Genomic DNA, 20,305 nt, shown 5'->3' with positions numbered 1-20,305 from the left:
TTCTTTCTCTCTTTCTCTCTCTTTGTCCTCCCCAAGCCACCACCGCTGTAGATTTCTCCAAGCCACCGCCACAGCAACAGGCCAGATGCGTGCAACGACTGCACAAGTTTTCCCTTCCGACGTCAATTCTAACGTCGGAGAGGAAGTTCCGGGCCAGCTAGGCAGCGATTGGCTGGTTCAGAACTTACTCTACGACATCAGAATTGACATGGGGGGAGGGGGGAAGGCTCGTGCAGTCGCTGCATGCACCCGATCTGTTCCTGCATTGGCGTTGTTCCTGGGCGATCGACTCGTGTTGCCTTCGTTTTGGGCACCCCTACTCTAGGGAGAACACTGCAGTGGGTTGCTCAAAAATGTAACATTTTGGTGTCCCGAAGCTTTGCTTCCGGACAATGGGACAAGCTAGTTAAAAATGGATGGTCCCGTTCAAAACAGGATGTATGGTCACGTTAGAAATGCTCCCTGTTTCATGCATAGGATCCAAGAATCAGCCAGAGCTCCAGAATCTCACTGCATAGATGAGATGATGATACACAAAAGAGGGATTTAGATGTATTAGGAACTGGGAAATATTCTGAGAAAGGGGGAGCCTGTTCCAAAAAGATTGGCTCCATCTTAACCAGGGTGGAAACTGGCTGCTAGTGCTAACATTTTGAAAGGAGATGGAGTAGCTTTTAAACTATAACTTGAGGTTTTAAGTGAGGTATATTTGAAGGATACTATCAAGACAGGGAAGTTAGGACATCATGATAGAAAGAGTGCAACCAAAGGCAGTGATCTCCAACTGTTTTCATATAAAGGGCCACAGTGTGAAGATGAGAAAGCTCTGAAGGTTACTAAAAGATTTCAAGCTTACACATACTACTAATTTTATAACCGTCTTGATTTATTTGTTCAGACTAGGTCGGAGTGTTGGTGACTGGAGAGATGGGAAGAGAGAGAGAAGGTGCTGGAGCTGGCCACATGGGGTAGGGGGCTGGGGGAAGAAAACGAGAGGGTGATGGTGCTGGCCACATAGGGGGGGGCTGGAGGGAAGAAAAGAAAGAGAGGGTGCTGGCCACATGGGATAGAGGGAAGGGAGAAAGTCACTGGATTGAGGGTTGGAATTGGAGGGGAGGGGAAGGGAGAGAGGTGCTGGACCTTTGGGGGGGTACTGGACATGCAGCGAAGAGGAGAGAGAAGGAAAGGGAAGGTACAGAGATGGAAGATGGATGGTGAGCACAAAGAAAGAAGAAAATATCAAATGGGCAGGAGACCCTGGTGAACAAGTTAACAGAAGACAAGCAGAAACCAGAGCCTGGGACCAACATGATTTGAATAATAAAATAACCAGACAACAAAAGGTTGGAAAAAATAATTTTATTTTCTATTTTGTGATTTCAATACATCAGATTTGAAATGTATATCCTGTCAAAGCTGGTGTTAGACAGCAAGCACAAGTGTTAGACAGTAAGCATGAGTTGTTGAGCTGGAGAGGGAAAAGGGGGTGGGGGTGGGGGTGGGGTGAGTAAAGATGCTGCAAAATGAACTTGCTAGGATGGGAAAAGCATGCAGCTGATGAGGGGTAGCCGGGGGCAGAGGAGGACATGATGTAATTCATGTGATCAATTTTTCTAGCTAATTTTAAAGCTATATCACAGAAAGTGAATCAAATCATATCAATCAAAATATTGAATTTTTTTTTTCCTGAATCAGGCAGCTCTAATGGAAACTGCCAAAAGTACAATGGTTTCCATGGCAGGTCATGAGTTTGGTGTGTTCTGCCCCATTTTCATTGAGGCAGGGAATACGTTTTAGTTAGTTAGTTAGAACTTCAAGTCCCTGTATATTCTTGTGGTTCCCTGTAATAGGCTATTTCAGAGCACATGTCCAACTTCCAGTGTCTTATGCAGGGCAGGATTAATTCTTCGAGGGCCCCTAGGCACATAAGTACACTGGGCCCCCTGCCCCGCCCCACCCCACCATGCACCCAGGCGGAAACAGGAAGCTGCGTCAGAGGGAAGCTTTGGGCAAGCAGCACCGCTTGCACAATTACAGTTCCCATTGCCTTTCTTATGGAAAGTAAGACAAGCAAGCAACTTGCTTGTCTTACTTTCCGTTGATGGGGGGGGGCCGCGTTGCCGATCGGGGTGGGGCCTGCGTTGCCAATCGATGCTGGAGGGGCCCATCGCCGTTTGGAAAAAACAATGTTGATGCCCTCCTTCATCGGGCCCCCCTGACCATTTTGGGCCCTAGGCACATGCCTACTTGGCCTATTGGTTAATCCTTCCCTGGTCTTATGGTAGGAGTAACCTAATGGTTAGTACAGTGGACTAAGATCCTGGGGAACTGGGTTTGATTTCCACTGCAGCTCCTTGTGACTCTAGGCATGTCACTAACCTATTGCCTAAGGTACAAAAAACACCTTAGATCAGTGTCTCTCAAACTTTTTTAGTTCCAGCACACTAAATGGAGCAAATGTTTTTCGCGACGCACTAAACAGAACAAATGCTTTTTGTGGCACATTATAATTGAAATTATAAAAACCAACAAAAAATTAAATTTGAGAGTTATTTATTTAATGTTTTTTGTATGGGTAATTGTAACAAAGATGAAACTATAATAGATGGAATAGAATCAAAGCAATGGATGAGCTTGTTTTTGAATGCAAATTAAGTCAAAATGCCGTTTGATAGTTGACAAGCAAACACGCATTTCATCATCTGCAGTCGTTCACTAGTTTTTTTATTTAATTTCTGTCAGAGATGAAAATAGTTTATTGAAAGCTTCTAAACTGTTAAGATAAGAAGATCCAAGCACATACTTGGATCAAGATGACATTGATCAGCTTTCCCTGTAGATGGATTGACATGACTCTATCACTGATGACATTGTACTTTAGTATTGTCTTTGAAAGCTTATTTTTGAGGATGAATGGCATGCCATTTTCCCTGTGTGTTTCATGACCAGAGTAGCAGATCCAGTGCTCGTATGATTGAAAATGGCCCTGTCCTGCCTGATCCCTATCAAATCAATTTTGGTTTTCCCATTTGATTTTTAACAATTTCCAATTTTCCTTGATTCATGCTTCGTACATTCCAAGTTCCTATGTTGAGAATATTTTTACAACTTCTGATCTCCCTTTTCTGTCCAGCAATATCAGCATCAAAACATCCAGGCAGCTTTGATCTGTCAGCTTCATAAACACTGGGCATACTCTGGATGATGATCAGCTCTTCCCTAGTTGCATGGTGTATTCTGACCGAGGAGACCATCATCCAGCACTCTACATCAATTCTTTATGTCTCATCATCAAGTTTTCTTGGCAGAATACAGAAGTAGATTGACAAACCTTTCTTCTGCGTATTATAATCTCAATGTTGTCACCATTGTCACATCAAGCACGACTGCCTTCAACACTGTCCATCTGCTGCTGCCCAGATGTGTGGTATATCATTAGTCTGACATTTCCGCTGAAATCTGTCCACCTTGGGAGGCCCTGCTGGTAGTGAAACTACTGATAGTATAGCTTTCAGCTTCTCATATGCGCGCAAGCCCCAGTGGCATGAGAAGCCCATGTACCATGACTGGAGGGGGATATGATAGAGACGTTTAAATATCTCCATGGCATTAATATACAGGAGGTGAGCCTTTTTCAAATGAAGGAAAACTCCAGCATGAGAGATTATATGATAAAGTTAAGAGGTGACAAGCTCAGGAGTAATCTAAGGGAATTTTTTTTTTTACAGAAATGGTGGTAGATGCTTGGAATAGTCTCCCTATAGAGGTGGTAGAGACAAAAACTGTATCTTAATTCAAGAAAGCATGGGACAGGCATGTGGGATCTCTTAGGAAGAGGAGATAGTGGATGCTGCAGATGAGCAGACTGGATGGACCATTTGGCTTTGATCTGCCATCATGTTTCTATATGAATCCCACAATGTATTTGACTTTATCTTATTAAAAAAGTAGGGGGGAAAAAGACATCAGCCAAACAAAACTCTATGAACAGCAAATAGTAATAGCTTTAATCATTGGTCAAAAAATTTCCACACAATGTATTACCAAACAACTTATGGTAGTTCACAATGGCACAAAAATTGAAAGGAAAAACATGGCACCACCCCTCTTGGCAGTAGCTTTAGTCATACAACTCCCGTTGCTTAGCAAAAAAATGCTAACAAAAACTTGCATTGGAAGACTTCTTTCAGCCACAAAGGAACAGAGTACAGAAGTCAATCCCAACAGGGGTTACATTGTAAGGATGAGTCGGGGGATTTCATCTTCCTTCTTCATTATAACTTGCTTTCAATATGACTCAGTAATTGAAGTTGAACTCACCTGAGGTAGTTTTGCAGTGAAACAGGTAGCCCCTGTTGGAATTTGATTGTGCACCTTGTTTCTTTGTGTCTAAAAAAAATCTTTCAAAGTTAAGTTCTTTGTTAATTTTTTTTTTCTGAGCAGTGACAGTTGTGTAACTAAAGCTTTGGCAAGAGGAGTAATGCCATGATTTTCCCTTCAATTTTTTTTGTCTTTGAGAACTACCATCAGGTTTTTTCAGGAGCCTCACACTCTGGAATTCACTGCCAGAGGGCCCAGGCCTAACTCAAGCTGCTTCTATTTCAGGAAGCAGGTGAAGGCCTGGTTCTTCTCCTAAGCCTTTATATCTGTGGCTCACTTAGCATCTGGACTAACTTGCTACACACCTTGTAAATAAGACCAGTTCCACATACAATCGTACTTTATTCAACTGTGCATATAATTTGGCTTCAGTTTAGCCACCCATATATTTATCCCAACAAATTTGCTCTATCTAATTGTCTATCTACATGTTTCAACTATACTTGTTCTCTCAGCTGCCTATTAAGATGTTTTGTTGTATTGCAAAAAAAAGCTTATTTTCCTGCTGAGATGTTTTTGTTGTTGATATGGAAACACTAACCCCCTCTTCTTCGAAACCTTGCTAGAGGTTTTTAGTGCAGCGAGCCGCACTGCTCCCGATGCTTATAGGAACTGAATGAGCGTCGGGAGCAGCGCACGCCATTCAGCATGGCTCTCTGTGCTAAAAACCGCTAGCGTGGCTTCGTAGAACAGGGGGTAAGATTTGAACTATTTCAGCTCTGCTAGCAAAGTATAAACAAAATGGAAGATTGACTTAAAAAAAAAAATAGTTATATTTACAGTCACATAAGTTGAATGAAAGGACACAATAATTTGTAAGGAAGGTTTTTCCGATTAATGACTATGTGCTTGATTGGCAACGATGTTTAATAAGTAACCCGCGCTGAAAAGCATTACTGAGATCTTTTCCTTCCTTTATATAGGGCTCCTTTTACAAAGGCACGCTAGCCGCATGTGCTAGCCACTACCACTTCCTTTTAAGCAGGCGGTAATTTTTCGGCTAGCGTGCGCTATAAACACTAGTGCACCTTAGTAAAAGGAGCCCATAGTGTTCCTCTGTCGTAATATGTGAGTGGCATACACTTACTACAGTATTTATTGGTTTATCTTATTTGAATTTTTGTAAGTTACTTAGCTTGATTAGAAGGTTGATGTATTGTACTGATATGAGTAAAATATCTATTTTATTTGAATGCTCAAATGTGTGCTTATTAGAGTATGTCATTTCTATTGTGTTCAAACATATCAAAATTTCAGTTTGTACTTTGGTTCATATATACTAGCTTTTTTCTATTTTTTTGTTTTAATTTAATTTTTCAGAGATATTTTTATAAATTAATTCAATGAATTAATTAGTTAGTTTAATAACGCAAGGGGCAAAATAAAAAAAAAAACGTTTAAGTCCCCTTATCCCAGGACAAGCAGGCATGATATTCTCACATGTGGGTGACGTCATCTACGGAGCCCCAGCGCGGACAGCTTTTCAAGCAAACTTGATTGAAGTTTCAAGTTTGCACACTGCACCACGCATGTGCTAGCCTTCTTGCCCACTAGAGGGCGCATCCCCACCTCGTGGTCCTCAGTTCAATTTCATCCGCGGAGCCAGAAGCCCTGTGGAAAAAATTGTGCTCTTGTGCCTTCTGTCGCCGCGGCTGTGTAGAGTATTTCGCGCGGTCGCTGCGTTTTTTTTTGTCTTCTTTATTCTTTTTTTTCCTTTCTTTTCAAAAAAAAAAAAAAAAAACCTTTCGAATTTTATCGCTACCGGGGGCTCCCGGTAGCCGTGGCCGAGGAACCTCGCTTGTTCCCGGCCTCCCTTGGGCCCATGTCCCGGCCCGTAACGGGCTTTAAAAAGTGCGGGCGCTGTGAACGGCTCCTATCAATCACTGATCCGCACAGGTGCTGTTTGAGGTGCTTGGGGCCCCAACACCCTACAGCGTCCTGCGAGAAGTGTGCCACCTTCCAGAAGCGGGCACTCAAGCGCCGAAAAGCCCGCATGGCAGAACTTTTCTCGGTCGAGTCCCCGCCCGGGAAGGCCTCGAGTTCGGCCTCGGCTTCGGCCCCGGCCTTGACCTCGGCCTCGACATCGGCCTCGACCTCAGCTTCGGGACCATCGGCTTCGCCTCGGGCCTCGTTGCCATCGAAGCAGCCGGCCTCATCCAAGGCCTCGGGTAAGTCTCCACTTCCCTCCTCAGCTCCTGGATCATCTAAAAAGCCATCCTCGGGCTCTTCGGCGGGAGGGTCCACCTCTGTTAAGCCCAAGATGCCCACATCCGCCGCCCCGAGGGAATACTCGAGACCGAGGTCGCCCTCCAAGGAGCAGCGGCAGGTCTTGCCACAGGGAATGTCAATCCCTGTGTTTCAAGACTTGCTCCGGGCGTTAATCGCCTCGGAGCTCACCGGGGCCATTGAACATCTGCAGCAGGCTTCGGCCTCGGCTGCTCCGGCCTCGGTGGCCCCGCAGTTGACGACCTCGGCCTCGGGTACCGGGGCTTCGGCTCCCGAGGCGCCCACGGCCTCGACCTCGGCAGTACCCTCGGACCCGGCTTCGCGGGATCCGCCGGAGCGTAGTGTGCGCCCGAAAGACAAGGTGCGCCGGGTGCGGAGGATCTCGTCTTCATCCTCTGAGTCCTCGCGGGGGTCGTCGCCCTCGGGCAGGTCTCGGGCGAGGCGCCGGCCGAGGAAGGCCAAGCGGTCTCGGGCCTCGCCTCGGCGGCGCGGTCGCTCGTCGCCGGCCGGGGCCGAGGCCTTGCAGGTGAAGGACCTGCGGGTGGATAACCCCGTCTTATTCCGGTCTCCGGCCAGGGAGAGCTCCCGGGCCTCCTCGCCGGGACCGAAGGGTCGGGCTTCGGTGCCTAGGACCCCGGGGGGATCCCCGAGAGGTTCCTTTAGACGCACCCGGTCTCCGACTCCGTCGAGGTCGCAGGACTGTGCCTCGTTGGGGTCGGGGTCTGGTAGGGAGCCCAGATATTCTCACGAGGCCTCTCCCTTCGGTTCCGCCGGGAAGTCTCGGTCTCCCTCTCCTCCTGCTAAACCTTCCTCTTTTACGAGGTTCGTGCAGGATATGGCGGCGGCTTTGGGTGTAGACTTGTCGGAAGGGTCCGCTTACACCAAGGAGTTTTTGGAGGAGCAGGATCTTCCTGCCCCACCTCGGGAATCCCCGCGCCTTCCGGTTAACAAGGTCCTCTGCCAGACCTTCCTGAGGAATCTGGAGGCTCCCTTGACGGTCGCTGTGGTCCCCTCAAAAATGGAGTCGAAGTATCGCACCCTCCCCATCAAGGGTTTCGAGAAGGGCCAACTTTCTCACAATTCGCTCCTAGTGGAATCGGCGGTTAAGAAATCGCAGCCCTCCAGGGTCTCAGCCGCGGTTCCGCCGAGTAGGGAGGGCCGGACCTTAGACAAATTCGGGCGTCGTCTCTATGCGAACTCGCTCATGGCAACGAGGGTCCTGAACTACGCCTTTTCGTACTCGTCTTTCCTACGTACGATGGTGAAGGACCTCCCCTCCTTTCGTGAGGTGATACCAGAGTCGCATAGGGACAGGTTTGCCACCTTCAGCTCTAACCTGGCCCAGCTGCGCCTATATTTGTTCCACGCAGTTTACGATGCGTTTGAACTTGCCTCGAGGGTATCGGCCTGTGCGGTGGCCATGCGCCGGTTAGCGTGGCTCCGTACCCTCGAGATGGAGGCGCATTTGCAGGAACGCCTGGCTAACTTGCCGTGCGTTGGGTCGGAATTGTTCGACGAATCTTTGGATGCGGCGACCAAGAGGCTTTCCGAACAGGAGCGCTCTCTGGCATCTCTGGTGCGCCCGAAGCCTAAGGCCCCTGCCCAGCGTCCCTTCCGGTAGCCCCCGAGAAGGTACCCCCAGAAGTCTACGCCGGCCTTTTCCAGACCGCCGCCACGGCGTCCACCCCAACAGACTAGAGGTGGCCCCTCTAAGCCCGTTGCGCAGGGGGCGGCCAAGGCCGCGCCGTCCTTTTGACGGGGTGGGCGGTCGGGGGCGGGCCCCCGCCGCGACATCGTGCCACCCCCTTCCCATCGGGGGTCGGCTGACGGCCTTTGCCGGGGCCTGGTCTGCGATTACGTCAGACGCGTGGGTGCTCCGGACAATCTCAGAGGGCTATTCACTCAACTTCTCCAGTCCGCCTCCGGACTTGCCTCCTGGAGCTTGCCCTCCCAATCGGAGCCAGTTGGCCCTTCTCATGGAAGAAGCCAGGGCCCTGTTGAGCCTCCGGGCGGTCGAGGTGGTGCCTCGCGAGCAGATGGGCCAGGGGTTTTACTCCCGTTACTTTTTAGTCCCAAAAAAGACCGGGGACTTGCGCCCCATTTTGGACCTCCGGAAGCTCAACAAGTTCCTGGTCCGGGAGAAGTTCCGTATGTTATCGCTTCCGGTTCTCTATCCGCTGTTGGAGGAGGGGGATTGGATGTGCTCCCTGGACTTAAAGGAAGTGTACACCCATGTTCCGGTGCATCCCGCTTGCCGCAGGTTCTTGCGTTTTCAAGTCGGGGAGTTGCACCTGCAGTATCGGGTTCTTCCCTTCGGTCTGGCATCGTCCCCTCGGGTATTCACCAAGTGTATGGTAGTGGTTGCGGCGGCCCTGCGCTCGCGGGGTCTACAGGTCTTTCCCTACCTGGACGATTGGCTGATCAAGGCCCCGTCCAGGGAGGGGGTTATCTTAGCGACCCAACAGACTATCAGTCTTCTGCAGGACCTGGGGTTCGAAGTGAACTTTCCCAAGTCTCAATTGTACCCGGCGCAGTCTCTCCAATTCATTGGAGCCGTGCTGGACACGGTTCACCTCCGCGCTTTTCTCCCCACGCCTCGGCGGGAGGCTCTGCTTCGGTGGAGCCGCCACTGTCAAGGGCAGTCGGAGGTGTCGGCCCAGAACATGATGATTTTGCTGGGTCACATGGCGTCGACGGTTCACGTCACGCCTTTCGCTCGCTTGCACCTGCGGCTCGCGCAGTGGACGCTAGCGTCACAGTGGCGGCAGGATCGCGATCCGGTGTCTTCCCGGATATCAGTGACTCCTTGTTTACGTCGATCGCTCCGTTGGTGGACCGGCTCTTCCAATCTGTCCGGGGGTTTGCTGTTTCTCGTTCCGCCTCACAGCAAGGTCCTGACCACGGACTCCTCCGAGTACGCGTGGGGAGCCCATCTGGACGGCCTGAGGACGCAGGGTCTGTGGTCGGCAGAGGACCGCCGTTGTCACATCAATGTGCTGGAGCTTCGAGCCATTTTCCTGGCCGCACGAGCGTTTGTCCACCTGCTGCACGACCAGGTGGTGCTCGTGCGGACGGACAACCAAGTGGCGATGTACTATGTCAATAAACAAGGGGGTACGGGCTCTTGGCCTCTGTGTCAGGAGTCTCTTCGCCTTTGGGAATGGGCGATCTCCCAGAACATATTCCTGCGGGCGGTGTACATTCAGGGAGAACAGAACCAGCTGGCAGACAAACTCAGTCGTCTTCTCCAGCCGCACGAATGGTCTCTGAACTCCCGAGTACTTCGCGAGGTCTTCGACCGCTGGGGAACTCCTCAGATGGATCTGTTTGCCTCTCCAGAGACTCGCAAGCTGCCTCTTTATTGCTCTCGGATTTACTCTCCGGATCGTCTCGAGGCGGATGCGTTCCTCCTCGAATGGGAGGGGAGGTTCCTTTATGCGTTTCCGCCGTTTCCTCTGATTTTGAGAACGCTGGTTCATCTCAGATCGACCGGAGCCTCCATGATCCTCATTGCGCCTCGTTGGCCCAGGCAGCCCTGGTTCTCCCTGCTTCTTCAACTCAGTGCCAGGGAACCTCTACTTCTGCCGGTGTTTCCCTCTCTGCTGTCTCAGAGTCGGGGTTCGCTGTTACATCCCAATCTTCAGTCTTTACATCTGACTGCTTGGTTTCTCTCCCCCTGACTTCGATTCCGGTGTCTCGGGCCGTGAGGGAGATTTTGGAGGCCTCGCGCAAGGTCTCGACTCGGCTTTGTTATGCCCAGAAGTGGACTAGGTTTAAGTCCTGGTGTTCCTTGAATCGTTTGGAACCGAGTTCGGTGCCTGTGTCTTCGGTTCTGGACTATCTATTGCATTTATCTGAGTCTGGCCTGAAGACGACTTCTATTCGGGTACATCTCAGTGCCATTGCTGCATTCCATCAGCACCTTGAGGGTCGTTCTCTCTCTCTTCATCCTCTGGTGACTCGTTTCATGAAGGGGTTAGTGAATGTCCATCCTCCTCTGAAACCTCCTCCGGTGGTGTGGGATCTTAATGTGGTCTTGGCTCAGCTGATGAAGCCTCCCTTTGAGCCCATAGACAAGTCGCATCTAAAGTTTCTCACTTGGAAAGTGGTCTTTTTAATTGCGCTCACGTCTGCTCGTCGGATTAGTGAGCTGCAGTCCTTGGTGGCGGATCCTCCTTTCACGGTGTTTCATCATGATAAGGTGGTTCTTCGCACCCATCCAAAATTTTTACCTAAAGTTGTGTCTGATTTCCACCTCAATCAGTCTATTGTCCTTCCGGTGTTTTTTCCGAAGCCCCATTCTCATCCTGGTGAAGTGGCGCTTCATACGCTTGACTGCAAGAGGGCGTTGGCTTTTTATCTTCAACGCTCCAAGTCTTATCGGAAGGTTCCTCAATTGTTTTTGTCCTTTGATCCAAATCGGTTAGGACACCCGGTTTCAAAGCGCACCTTGTCAAACTGGTTAGCTGCTTGTATTTCTTTTTGCTACGCTCAGGCTGGTCTCCCGCTTTCGGGTCGAGTTACGGGTCATAAAGTCCGAGCGATGGCAGCTTCCGTGGCTTTCCTCCGATCCACGCCTATGGAGGACATTTGTAAAGCTGCCACTTGGTCTTCGGTTCATACGTTCACCTCCCACTACTGTCTGGACACTTTGTCCAGAAGCGATGGCCGGTTTGGCCAGTCGGTGTTACGTAATCTGTTTTCATAATTTGCCATCCTCCCACCTACCCTTTTTTGGTTGACTTGGAGGTCACCCACATGTGAGAATATCATGCCTGCTTGTCCTGGGATAAAGCACAGTTACTTACCGTAACAGGTGTTATCCAGGGACAGCAGGCATATATTCTCACAACCCGCCCACCTCCCCGGGGATGGCTTTTGTTGCTATGATATGGAACTGAGGACCACGAGGTGGGGATGCGCCCTCTAGTGGGCAAGAAGGCTAGCACATGCGTGGTGCAGTGTGCAAACTTGAAACTTCAATCAAGTTTGCTTGAAAAGCTGTCCGCGCTGGGGCTCCGTAGATGACGTCACCCACATGTGAGAATATATGCCTGCTGTCCCTGGATAACACCTGTTACGGTAAGTAACTGTGCTTTTTGGCCTAAGGCCTTAAACGTTGAAAGTAGAAGCAGGGAAAATGTCCATTATTTTTTAAAAACGTCCAAAAGGAGGTCTTTTTTGATAATGGCCTGCCTCTACGTTCAGCTGTTTAAATGCCCAGACCACCACCACTTCTAAACTTATACCATATAATCAACCTATAAAAAGCCTAAGCCCCAAACATCCAAAACAAGGGCTTTTAGGTGAAGGAGGAGCCAGTCTTTCACCTAAAAGCTGGATTCTGTCTGTCAAAAACAACACCGGTTACAGAATCCACTCCCCCACACGACATCAGGGCAGGAGGGAGCCCAAGCCCTCCAGCCCCGAAGCCCGCCCGAACCCCTAATTATGTTTGGGGCAGAAGAGAGCCCAAGCCCTCCTGCCCCGCGACCCCCCTGAACCCCCGATTACATTTGGGGCAGGAGGGAGCCCAAGCCCTCTTGCCCCAAGGCCCCCCCGAACCCCCGATTATGTTCGGGGCAGGAGGGAGCCCAAACCCTCCTGCCCCGCAATCCCCAATCCCCCCCCGAGTCCGATGGGGCCAGGAGGAGCCCAAGCCCTCCTGGCCACACGACCCCCCACCCCCTACAAGATCGGGCAGGAGGGAGCCCAAGCCCTTCTACTCAGGTGGACCCCCCTACCCCCACCCCCACTAAAATACAGGCAGGAGGGATCCCAGGCCCTCCTGCCCTCAAATCGACCCCTCCATGACCGCCCCCCCCGAACCCCCGATCGCCCCCTGCTGACCCCCCGACCCCACGATCTCCCCACCCCAATTCCACCCCCCATACCTTGTAAACGGTTGGACGGACGGGTGCCAAGCCCACCCGTCCAGCAGGCAGCCGGCTCCGGAATGGGGCTGGACTGGCCCAGGCGGCTCAAACCCTGCCCACAGGTGGGACCTGAGGCGCCTGAGCCAACCAGAATAGGCCCAGCTATTCCCGCAGCCCAAGGCATAAAAGTATGTACTCATACTAATCCACTATGTTTGGGCTGCCTACTTGATATTGCTCCATTGGCCAAGGAACAATCATCCACCTCTTATAACCCTGAAATTCTACTATGGCTGTCTTATTAGCGATAGAAGAATAATGCCAATGTGTGATTATATTATTTATTAAATAATAACAATACTTAGAAATATGACAAGCGGGTTACAAAAATGTACTAATGATTACATAAAAATATATATGGATAGAACTGGTAACACTGAAAATCTCTAAAGTAACACTACAAAATATATTTTGTTACACTAATTTCCTGAGAAGATATCACAAGCAGCAATTATACTGTATATTAGGCTAATTACCATGAGTCCCAGAATTACCAGTCCTTAGCTAGCAAAGGTCCTGTCTAACTAGTCCCTGAAACTGTACAAGGTATCACATTCTCACCCTCAGATCAGCTGGAACAGCATCTGATGGTGATGACACAATTCTTCTTCAGGGCTACAAGCTCATAGCAAGCCTAGGGTTCCATGTATAAGTAAGTTTCAAGTCTTTGCACTGCCAAGGCTATAGGATTCTAAGTCTGATAACAACCAGTAAATACTCAGTTGCAGAATTCTTTCTGGTGTAGGTCATAGCACATACAGACAAAATCTATAAGCTACACAGACAATTCAGTCCTTCTCTTCATAGAGATGTGCAAGCCAATCATAAAATCTTCTCCTTTTTTCTTTTCTTCCTTTTCCTCCCAAAACCAAACCCAAACTGAGTTTAGCCTGGTACGGAATCTCTCCAGTCATGGCCAGGTGACTACATGGACCAATCTGGACTCATCCAGTAGCCTTATGATCAGGCACACATAAAAGATGGTGCATAGGCGAATAGATGGATCGTCTCTTTATTAGGGCTGGTGCAGAATGTCCTGCCAAGATGATAAGAAAACAGGACAGATGTCAGAGCAATGCCTATAAATCTTGCTCCTACACAGTTTCTCAGGCTAGCCTGGTCCAGCAGAGGTAGCTAACCTTGGTTGTCAACAAACATTTTGTATCCAAGTAGCAGAGTAGGATCTATGATGTCATAGTCAAAGAAAAGATGGTTCACAGCTTAGCAAAGCTGCAGGCCTCCAAAGGATGATACAGGGATATGTCTACATCCCCCTCCCTCCAACTTTGTCAATGATTTATTTATTATTCAATTTTCTATACTGTTCTCCCAGGGGAGCTCAGAACAGTTTACATGAATTTATTCAGGTACTCAAGCATTTTCCCTATCTGTCCTGGTGGGATCACAATCTATCTAATGCACCTGGGGCAATGGGGGGATTAATGATTGCCAAAGGTCACAAGAAGCAGTGTGAGTTTGAACCCACAACCTCAGTGCCTATAAATCTTGCTCCTACACACTTTCTCAGGCTAGCCTGGTCCAGCAGAGGTAGCAAACATTTTGTATCCAAGTAGCAGAGTAGGATCTATGATGTCATAGTTAAAAAAAAAGATGATTCACAGCTTAGCAAAGCTGCAGGCCTCCAAAGGGTGATACAGGGATACGTCTACATCCCCCTCCCTCCAACTTTGTCAATGAACTCCTACCACCTCTTCCTACTACTGCTGCTGCAACCACGAGACCAACCTGAATTTCTGGCATCATGCAGCTCAAATTTGCAGAAAGCTGAATCATGCTGGGGAATCAGGAAGCCCATTGTTTGTTCTGCAACTGAAGCCAAGTGAGGGGAAGGAGACTGTATAAAGCCTTGGGGGGGAGGAGGATGTATATGAGAGACAGCAAGTAGATTGGATGAAGGCTGCAGGTAGATGAGAGAGAGAGATTAGCTGGGAAAGCACAACACTGTTGTATTTTACCACTATTTGATGAAGCATATGGCAAAATACAGTGGTGCATTTTTGGCCCTCCCAATTTTACAGAATATAAAATGTGGCCCCTGATAGAAAAAGGCTGGACATGCCTGTTCTAAACTGACAATGGCATCCCCAGGACATTTGGGAAGTACTGGGCTAAGAGGTCATATATCTACGAGGGAGATTGGAAAAGTTAAAATACAAGTTAAACAACTATTTTTTTTTTTAATTTGACAAAACCTATTTTTCCGATGGGATGGAAAAACTGGATACTCGCTGAACTAAGGGGTCCTAAAAATTAGCACGCAATAAATGCTAACGCATGCTAATGCGTCTATAGGATATAATGGATGCGTTGGCACGCATTAACATTTAGCGCGTGCTAAGACGCACTGGTGCGCCTTAGTAAAAGGACCCCTAAGTGTACAGCCTTCGATGGAGACTATGTTGAGAACTATAACTGTTTTTTAAAAAAAAAATATTTGTTTAACTTGGTTTTTTTACCAAACTTTTCAACCACCCTTGTATATCACACTACCTCTTATGCTGGTTTGGGATGAGGGGAGGGGGTTCTTTGTGAGGCTTACACATTATTCTTTCTTTCTCAATAACAGGCTGACGACAGAGCATCCAGGCCATTATGGAGAAGATATGGACATGGCCCTAGATGGAAATGGGTATTATGTCAGGGGTGCAACCACCACTTTCTCAGGTGTGGACAGGTCAGTAAGCTTTGGGAGAGAATCACTGATTATGGATAAAGCACTTGAGAATGGGGTTTGATAAAAGTGTTGCCTCTTCCCCAGCAAATATGAGAGCCATCTCCAAATAACATGTTTCCTTGGCATCTTTGGGTACATAAATAAAGCAACAAATAATAGTTTACCCTTTTTTAAATAAAGTGTTTGATTCTTTGATTACACAAAGGTAGTGTTTCTCAACCTTTTCAACCTCAAGACACATCTTCATGTTCAACAACCTCTACAAAACAGTCAGTATGGACAAGGGAGGGGACTACTTTGTTTGAAAGAAAAGGCAAGTAAGCACTGAAAGCAGTACTAGAGGCTAGAATGATTTAAAGGAGAAAGTACTGTGAGCAATGGCTACATGTATTTTCTTACCTCTGTAGCAATAACTTACATGCAAGGAGTCAATAAAAGGTGCAGGCCGGTTTACAGTCTCCCCATGATCCACTTTTAAATAAAGGGTATTTGTTTTCTGCAGAGAATAAAGCTTGATACTCGCCAACAAATGACCAGTTTGACTAAGGCTACAGAAATTACCAGGTGCAATGGGGACCATGGGACTGGTTTCAGACCACAAACTGACATTCTTCATTCTTGACAGATGCTATAGGTGCAGAAAAAACCTGCTTCCACGAGTGGATGAGACACAGAGAAGATGACCCAAATAACACAAAATGTATTTGTCTTCTAGGAAGAGTCAATTCAGCAGCTCACATCCAGCCATAAACACCAAGAATGCAGAAGCATCAATGCACAATACCAAACAGCCAGTATACCACTACAATCCAGTATCTCATTGATGAGATACAGGCAGTCTCATTTAATAACATACTGAGATTCTTCATGTAAAATTTTGTCAAACTTCCATGAACTCTTGATTTGTAGATGCAGGCTTTACAAGAGGATGTTTGTTTTAAAATACAAATAAACATGTTGTAACCCATTGCAAGCATCCAAGTATTCTAGTCACTGTGCACCTATAGGTGGATTTCAGGGTATCTGCATGTCACATTGGACGATGGCCAAATTTCTCTTTCAGGGGGCCATATGCCCAAGACCAGGTATGTACTTTCCAAATATGCAGGAATGGGGAGCATGAAGTCCCCTCCAAAGATGCACCACAGTATATGGAGTGCATAGGAGTGATAGTAAGTGATGATCTTAAAGTGGCCAAACAGGTTGAAAAGGCAATGGTGAAAGCTAAGATGCTCTGGTGAATAGGGAGAGGAATGGCCAGTAGGAAAAAGGAGATATTGATGCGCCTGTGTAAGACTCTAGTGAGATCTCACCGCACCATTAAAAAGCTATAAACAGGATGGAGTCAGTCCAGAGGAAGGCTACTAAAATGGTCAATGGTCTTCGTCGTAAGGCGTATGGGAACAGACTTAAAGATCTCAATATGTATACTTTGGAGGAAAGGCAAGAGAGGGGAGATATGATAGAGACATTTAAATATCTACCTGGTATAAATGTGCATGAGGCGAGTCTCTTTCATTTGAAAGGAAGCTCCAGAATGAGAGGGCATAGGATGAAGTTAAAAAGTGATAGACTCTGGAGTAATCTAAGTAAATACTTTCTTACCAAAAGGGTGGTAGATGCGTGAATTAGTCTCCCAGTAGAGAAGGTAGAGACAAAAGCTGTGTCTGAATTCAAGAAAGCATGTGGAAACTCTTAGGGAGAGGAGGAGATAGTGGATGGGCAGACTGGATAGGCCATTTGGCCTTTATCTTCCATCATATTTCTATGTTTTCATTCTTTCTTCTGTTCATTCTTTTTCTTTCTTTTTCATTTGTTCATTCATTTTCATTTGTTTGTTCTTTCTCTTTCGTTTGATCTTTTGTTCGTTCGTTCATTTTCTCTTATTCATTTGTTTGTTTTTTTTGTTCTGTCATTTCTTTTTCATTCTTTTATTTTCTTTCTTTCAGTCTCTTTTTCATTCTTTTTTTCTTTCATTCATTTGTTTTGTTCATTCTTTTTTTCTTTTGTGCTCATTTTTTCATTATTCTTTTTCATTCTTTTGCTATTTTTTTCTTTCGTTCTTTTTTTCTTTCATTCTTTTTTCTTTTTCTTTTGTTCATTCATTCTTTCATTCTTGTTCATTCATGCATTCTCTTTCTTTCACTCTTTTGTTCATTCATTCGTGCATCATTCTTTTTTTCTTTCATTCATTTGTTTTGTTCATTCTTTTTTTCTTTTGTGCTCATTTTTTCATTATTCTTTTTCATTCTTTTGCTATTTTTTTCTTTCGTTCTTTTTTTCTTTCATTCTTTTTTCTTTTTCTTTTGTTCATTCATTCTTTCATTCTTGTTCATTCATGCATTCTCTTTCTTTCACTCTTTTGTTCATTCATTCGTGCATTCTTTCTCATTTGTTCAATTCTTTCATTCTTTCTTTTTCATTCTTTCATTCGTTCTTTTTTGTTTGTTATTTTTTTGTTCATTTGTTCTTTTTCTTCCTTCTTTTGTTCTGTTTTCCATTTGTTCTTTTTCTTTCATTCTTTTTTTTCCTTTCATTTGGGTTTCTCACTCTTGTTCGTTTGTTCATTCTCTTTCGTTTGTTTGCTCTTTTTCCTTCGTTCTTTTTGTTCATTCTTTTTCTTTCTTTCTCAGCTTTTCTTTTTTCTTTCATTTTTTAAATTATTTTGTTCTTTCTTTTTCATTCTTTGTTTATTTTTATTTTTCATTATTCTTTCGTTCTCTTTCATTTGTTCTTTTGCTCTTGAATTCTACTCCTCTAGCGCTGTATGTGTGACCCCATTAACACCTTGTATTTCATTTTCCCTGACTCATCATAAGAATAGTATTTATCCTTCCCCCCTCCTTCTTTCCAGCAATCCAGACATAGAAATGTGTAGTCCGACATCCAACCAAAAGTTAAATTCATATATATCTGTTTGTAGTAACAAAATACATTCTGTATTCCTGTTTAGTGACTGTAGATCCAAATTTTAATACAGTAGTTTCACATTCAATGCGGCAACAAAGTGAAACTAGCTTATCAGAGAGAAAAACACAGAGAAAATGCAAGAGTTGCTGACCATTCCTGAGCTATGTTTTCAGGGCTTGCAAGTGAGTCTGTGGCAGTGTTGCTACACTAGAAGTTGTATTTGAGGAGGAGACATTTCTGATGATTTTTGGAAATAAAGCCACACTCATTTGATTTTGCAGCATACTCTGTACCTTTCTGTTTATCTCCCTTTGTTGGAGCCAGATTGGGTGGAGCAGGCATGCCAAAACTCACCAATACTCTGACAGAGCCCTTTGCATTGTGATCATGTTTCACACTTGCTCGTGCTAGTTCTGCTGGTACCTCAGTAAGGCCCATTGGGTCAGCACTTGGTGTATGTGTGTGGGGGAGGATTCCATGACCACTGGTTCTCTTCTTATGCTCTTGGTAATATTGTCTGACACCAAATGCCCAGTTCTTCAGTGATGAATGTGTTTTTCCTAATGTGGAGCTAGAAGAATGACATGTCTGGCTTATCCCAGAGAAGAAGCAGACTGAAGGGGGGTGGATGCAATGCTTGGCACAGGAAGACTACCACATGTTATAAGAGTGAATAGAACTTGCTAGCGTTTAAAGGACAATTCTGTGCTGGCAGAGGACATTATCAGATGTAAATTTTCCAACAAAGTCTCAACCATGTAATTAGCACCCCAATTTGTAATTTTCCTGGAAATGTCCAGTTAGCTTCTTTTGTAATCCGCCTAGAACTGCAAGGTATTGGCGGAATAGAAGTCACTAATGGAATGGAATGGATGGCTCATCATCCTGGCTCTCAGCAGAGAAGTGACCTAAACAACAACTTCGCCTGTACAATCCAATGGGAATTCTGATTCCACTTCCTCAAAACGAGTCAGCGGTGTTGGAATTCTTCATCATTCCCCATGACTGGAAAGTACTCAATATATATTTTTAAATTTTCTTGTTTTCTTTTCTCTTTATTTATAACTTATTTATATTTTATAGCTTAAATATAGCTGTGACTCCCATGCAGGAGTCACACAGCTACACAGAAAACATGGACTGTTGCTGTGATATCTGGAGGAGAAGAGAAATTTACAGGGTTTAAAATAGGGGAAAACTTTGGAAGAAAAATAGTACTAATACAGTTAATTTTCTGGGTTTCTTTTTCTTCAGGGATCGCCTGTGGAAGTTCATAGTTTGCAGAATGACAGATTTCGACTGTACATTCCAGAACTATTAGAAAAGTACCAAACTGAGCAACCAAAGAAACAGCAATCAACCACAGAGTCTGCTTTCTTCAGACCTTCCGATTCTATCCAGCACCATAGTAGTACTGAAAAAAACCCCAAAAAACTGCACCCACCAGGAACTCTTGTAATGTTTCAAAAAACTATAAAAAAAATACTTTCTGCTCTTAAAGAACTGCACGTTTCTTCTGCAGTAATAAATTGCTTTACTTTTTTTGATAAAGACAAATGTTAGCATTTCAACAGAAGAGTGAACAGACTTTGTTTTACCTATCATCTCCTGCAGTTAAAATTCTATAAGCAGCTTCCCTCAATTGCTAGAAAAAGTGACATATGACATCTGATGTCCTTCTGTAATTGGTTCAGGCTCTGTGATGCCATTTATGACATCATAGTTGTATTGAACTAGAGAATGACACGGTGACAAAATTCATCACCGTTCCCGTCCCCGCGGATAACCGCGAGAAACCATCTTCATGTCATTCTTTAAGGAGAGAGGAAAGAATCAGAGTATAATTGGGCACAACCACTGACCCGCAAGCTTTGCTTTGAAGAATGCTGGTGTAGAAGGACCGAGGTTGAAATAGACACTAGAAAATGACATGGGATTATTTCCCGCGGTTATCCGTATTGACTGGAACGGTGATGAATTTTGTCACCGTGTCATTCTCTATATTGAACCAAGCAGATCTGAAGAAATAGTGTTGTAATTTTCTTTCAGATATTTGGACAGATAGCACAGTATGGCGAAAACCAGTATCAGAATTTAAGAGAGCCTAGGACAAAGACAGAGGATCCTTCATTGTGGGCAAATGAAGGAAAAGTCATAA

General features: G+C 46.0%; 1 protein-coding gene across 1 annotated transcript in view; it reads left to right on the top strand.

Annotated features, from left to right (window-relative positions):
* Positions 1-20,001, top strand: part of DPT (dermatopontin) — a 56,793-nt gene extending 36,792 nt beyond the window's left edge. The window contains exons 3-4 of the mRNA XM_033943292.1: positions 15,130-15,237; positions 19,402-20,001. Of these exons, the coding sequence (XP_033799183.1) occupies positions 15,130-15,237; positions 19,402-19,468 (175 nt within the window). The 3' untranslated portion in view covers positions 19,469-20,001. The remainder of the gene's footprint in view (positions 1-15,129; positions 15,238-19,401) is intronic.
* The last annotated feature ends 304 nt before the right edge of the window (positions 20,002-20,305 follow it).

The sequence above is a fragment of the Geotrypetes seraphini genome, chromosome 4 (assembly GCF_902459505.1).
Source record: "Geotrypetes seraphini chromosome 4, aGeoSer1.1, whole genome shotgun sequence".
NCBI classification, from domain to species: Eukaryota; Metazoa; Chordata; class Amphibia; order Gymnophiona; family Dermophiidae; genus Geotrypetes; species Geotrypetes seraphini.
The sequence above is the reverse complement of the archived record's forward strand: the minus strand, read 5'-3'. Positions and strand labels throughout refer to the sequence as shown.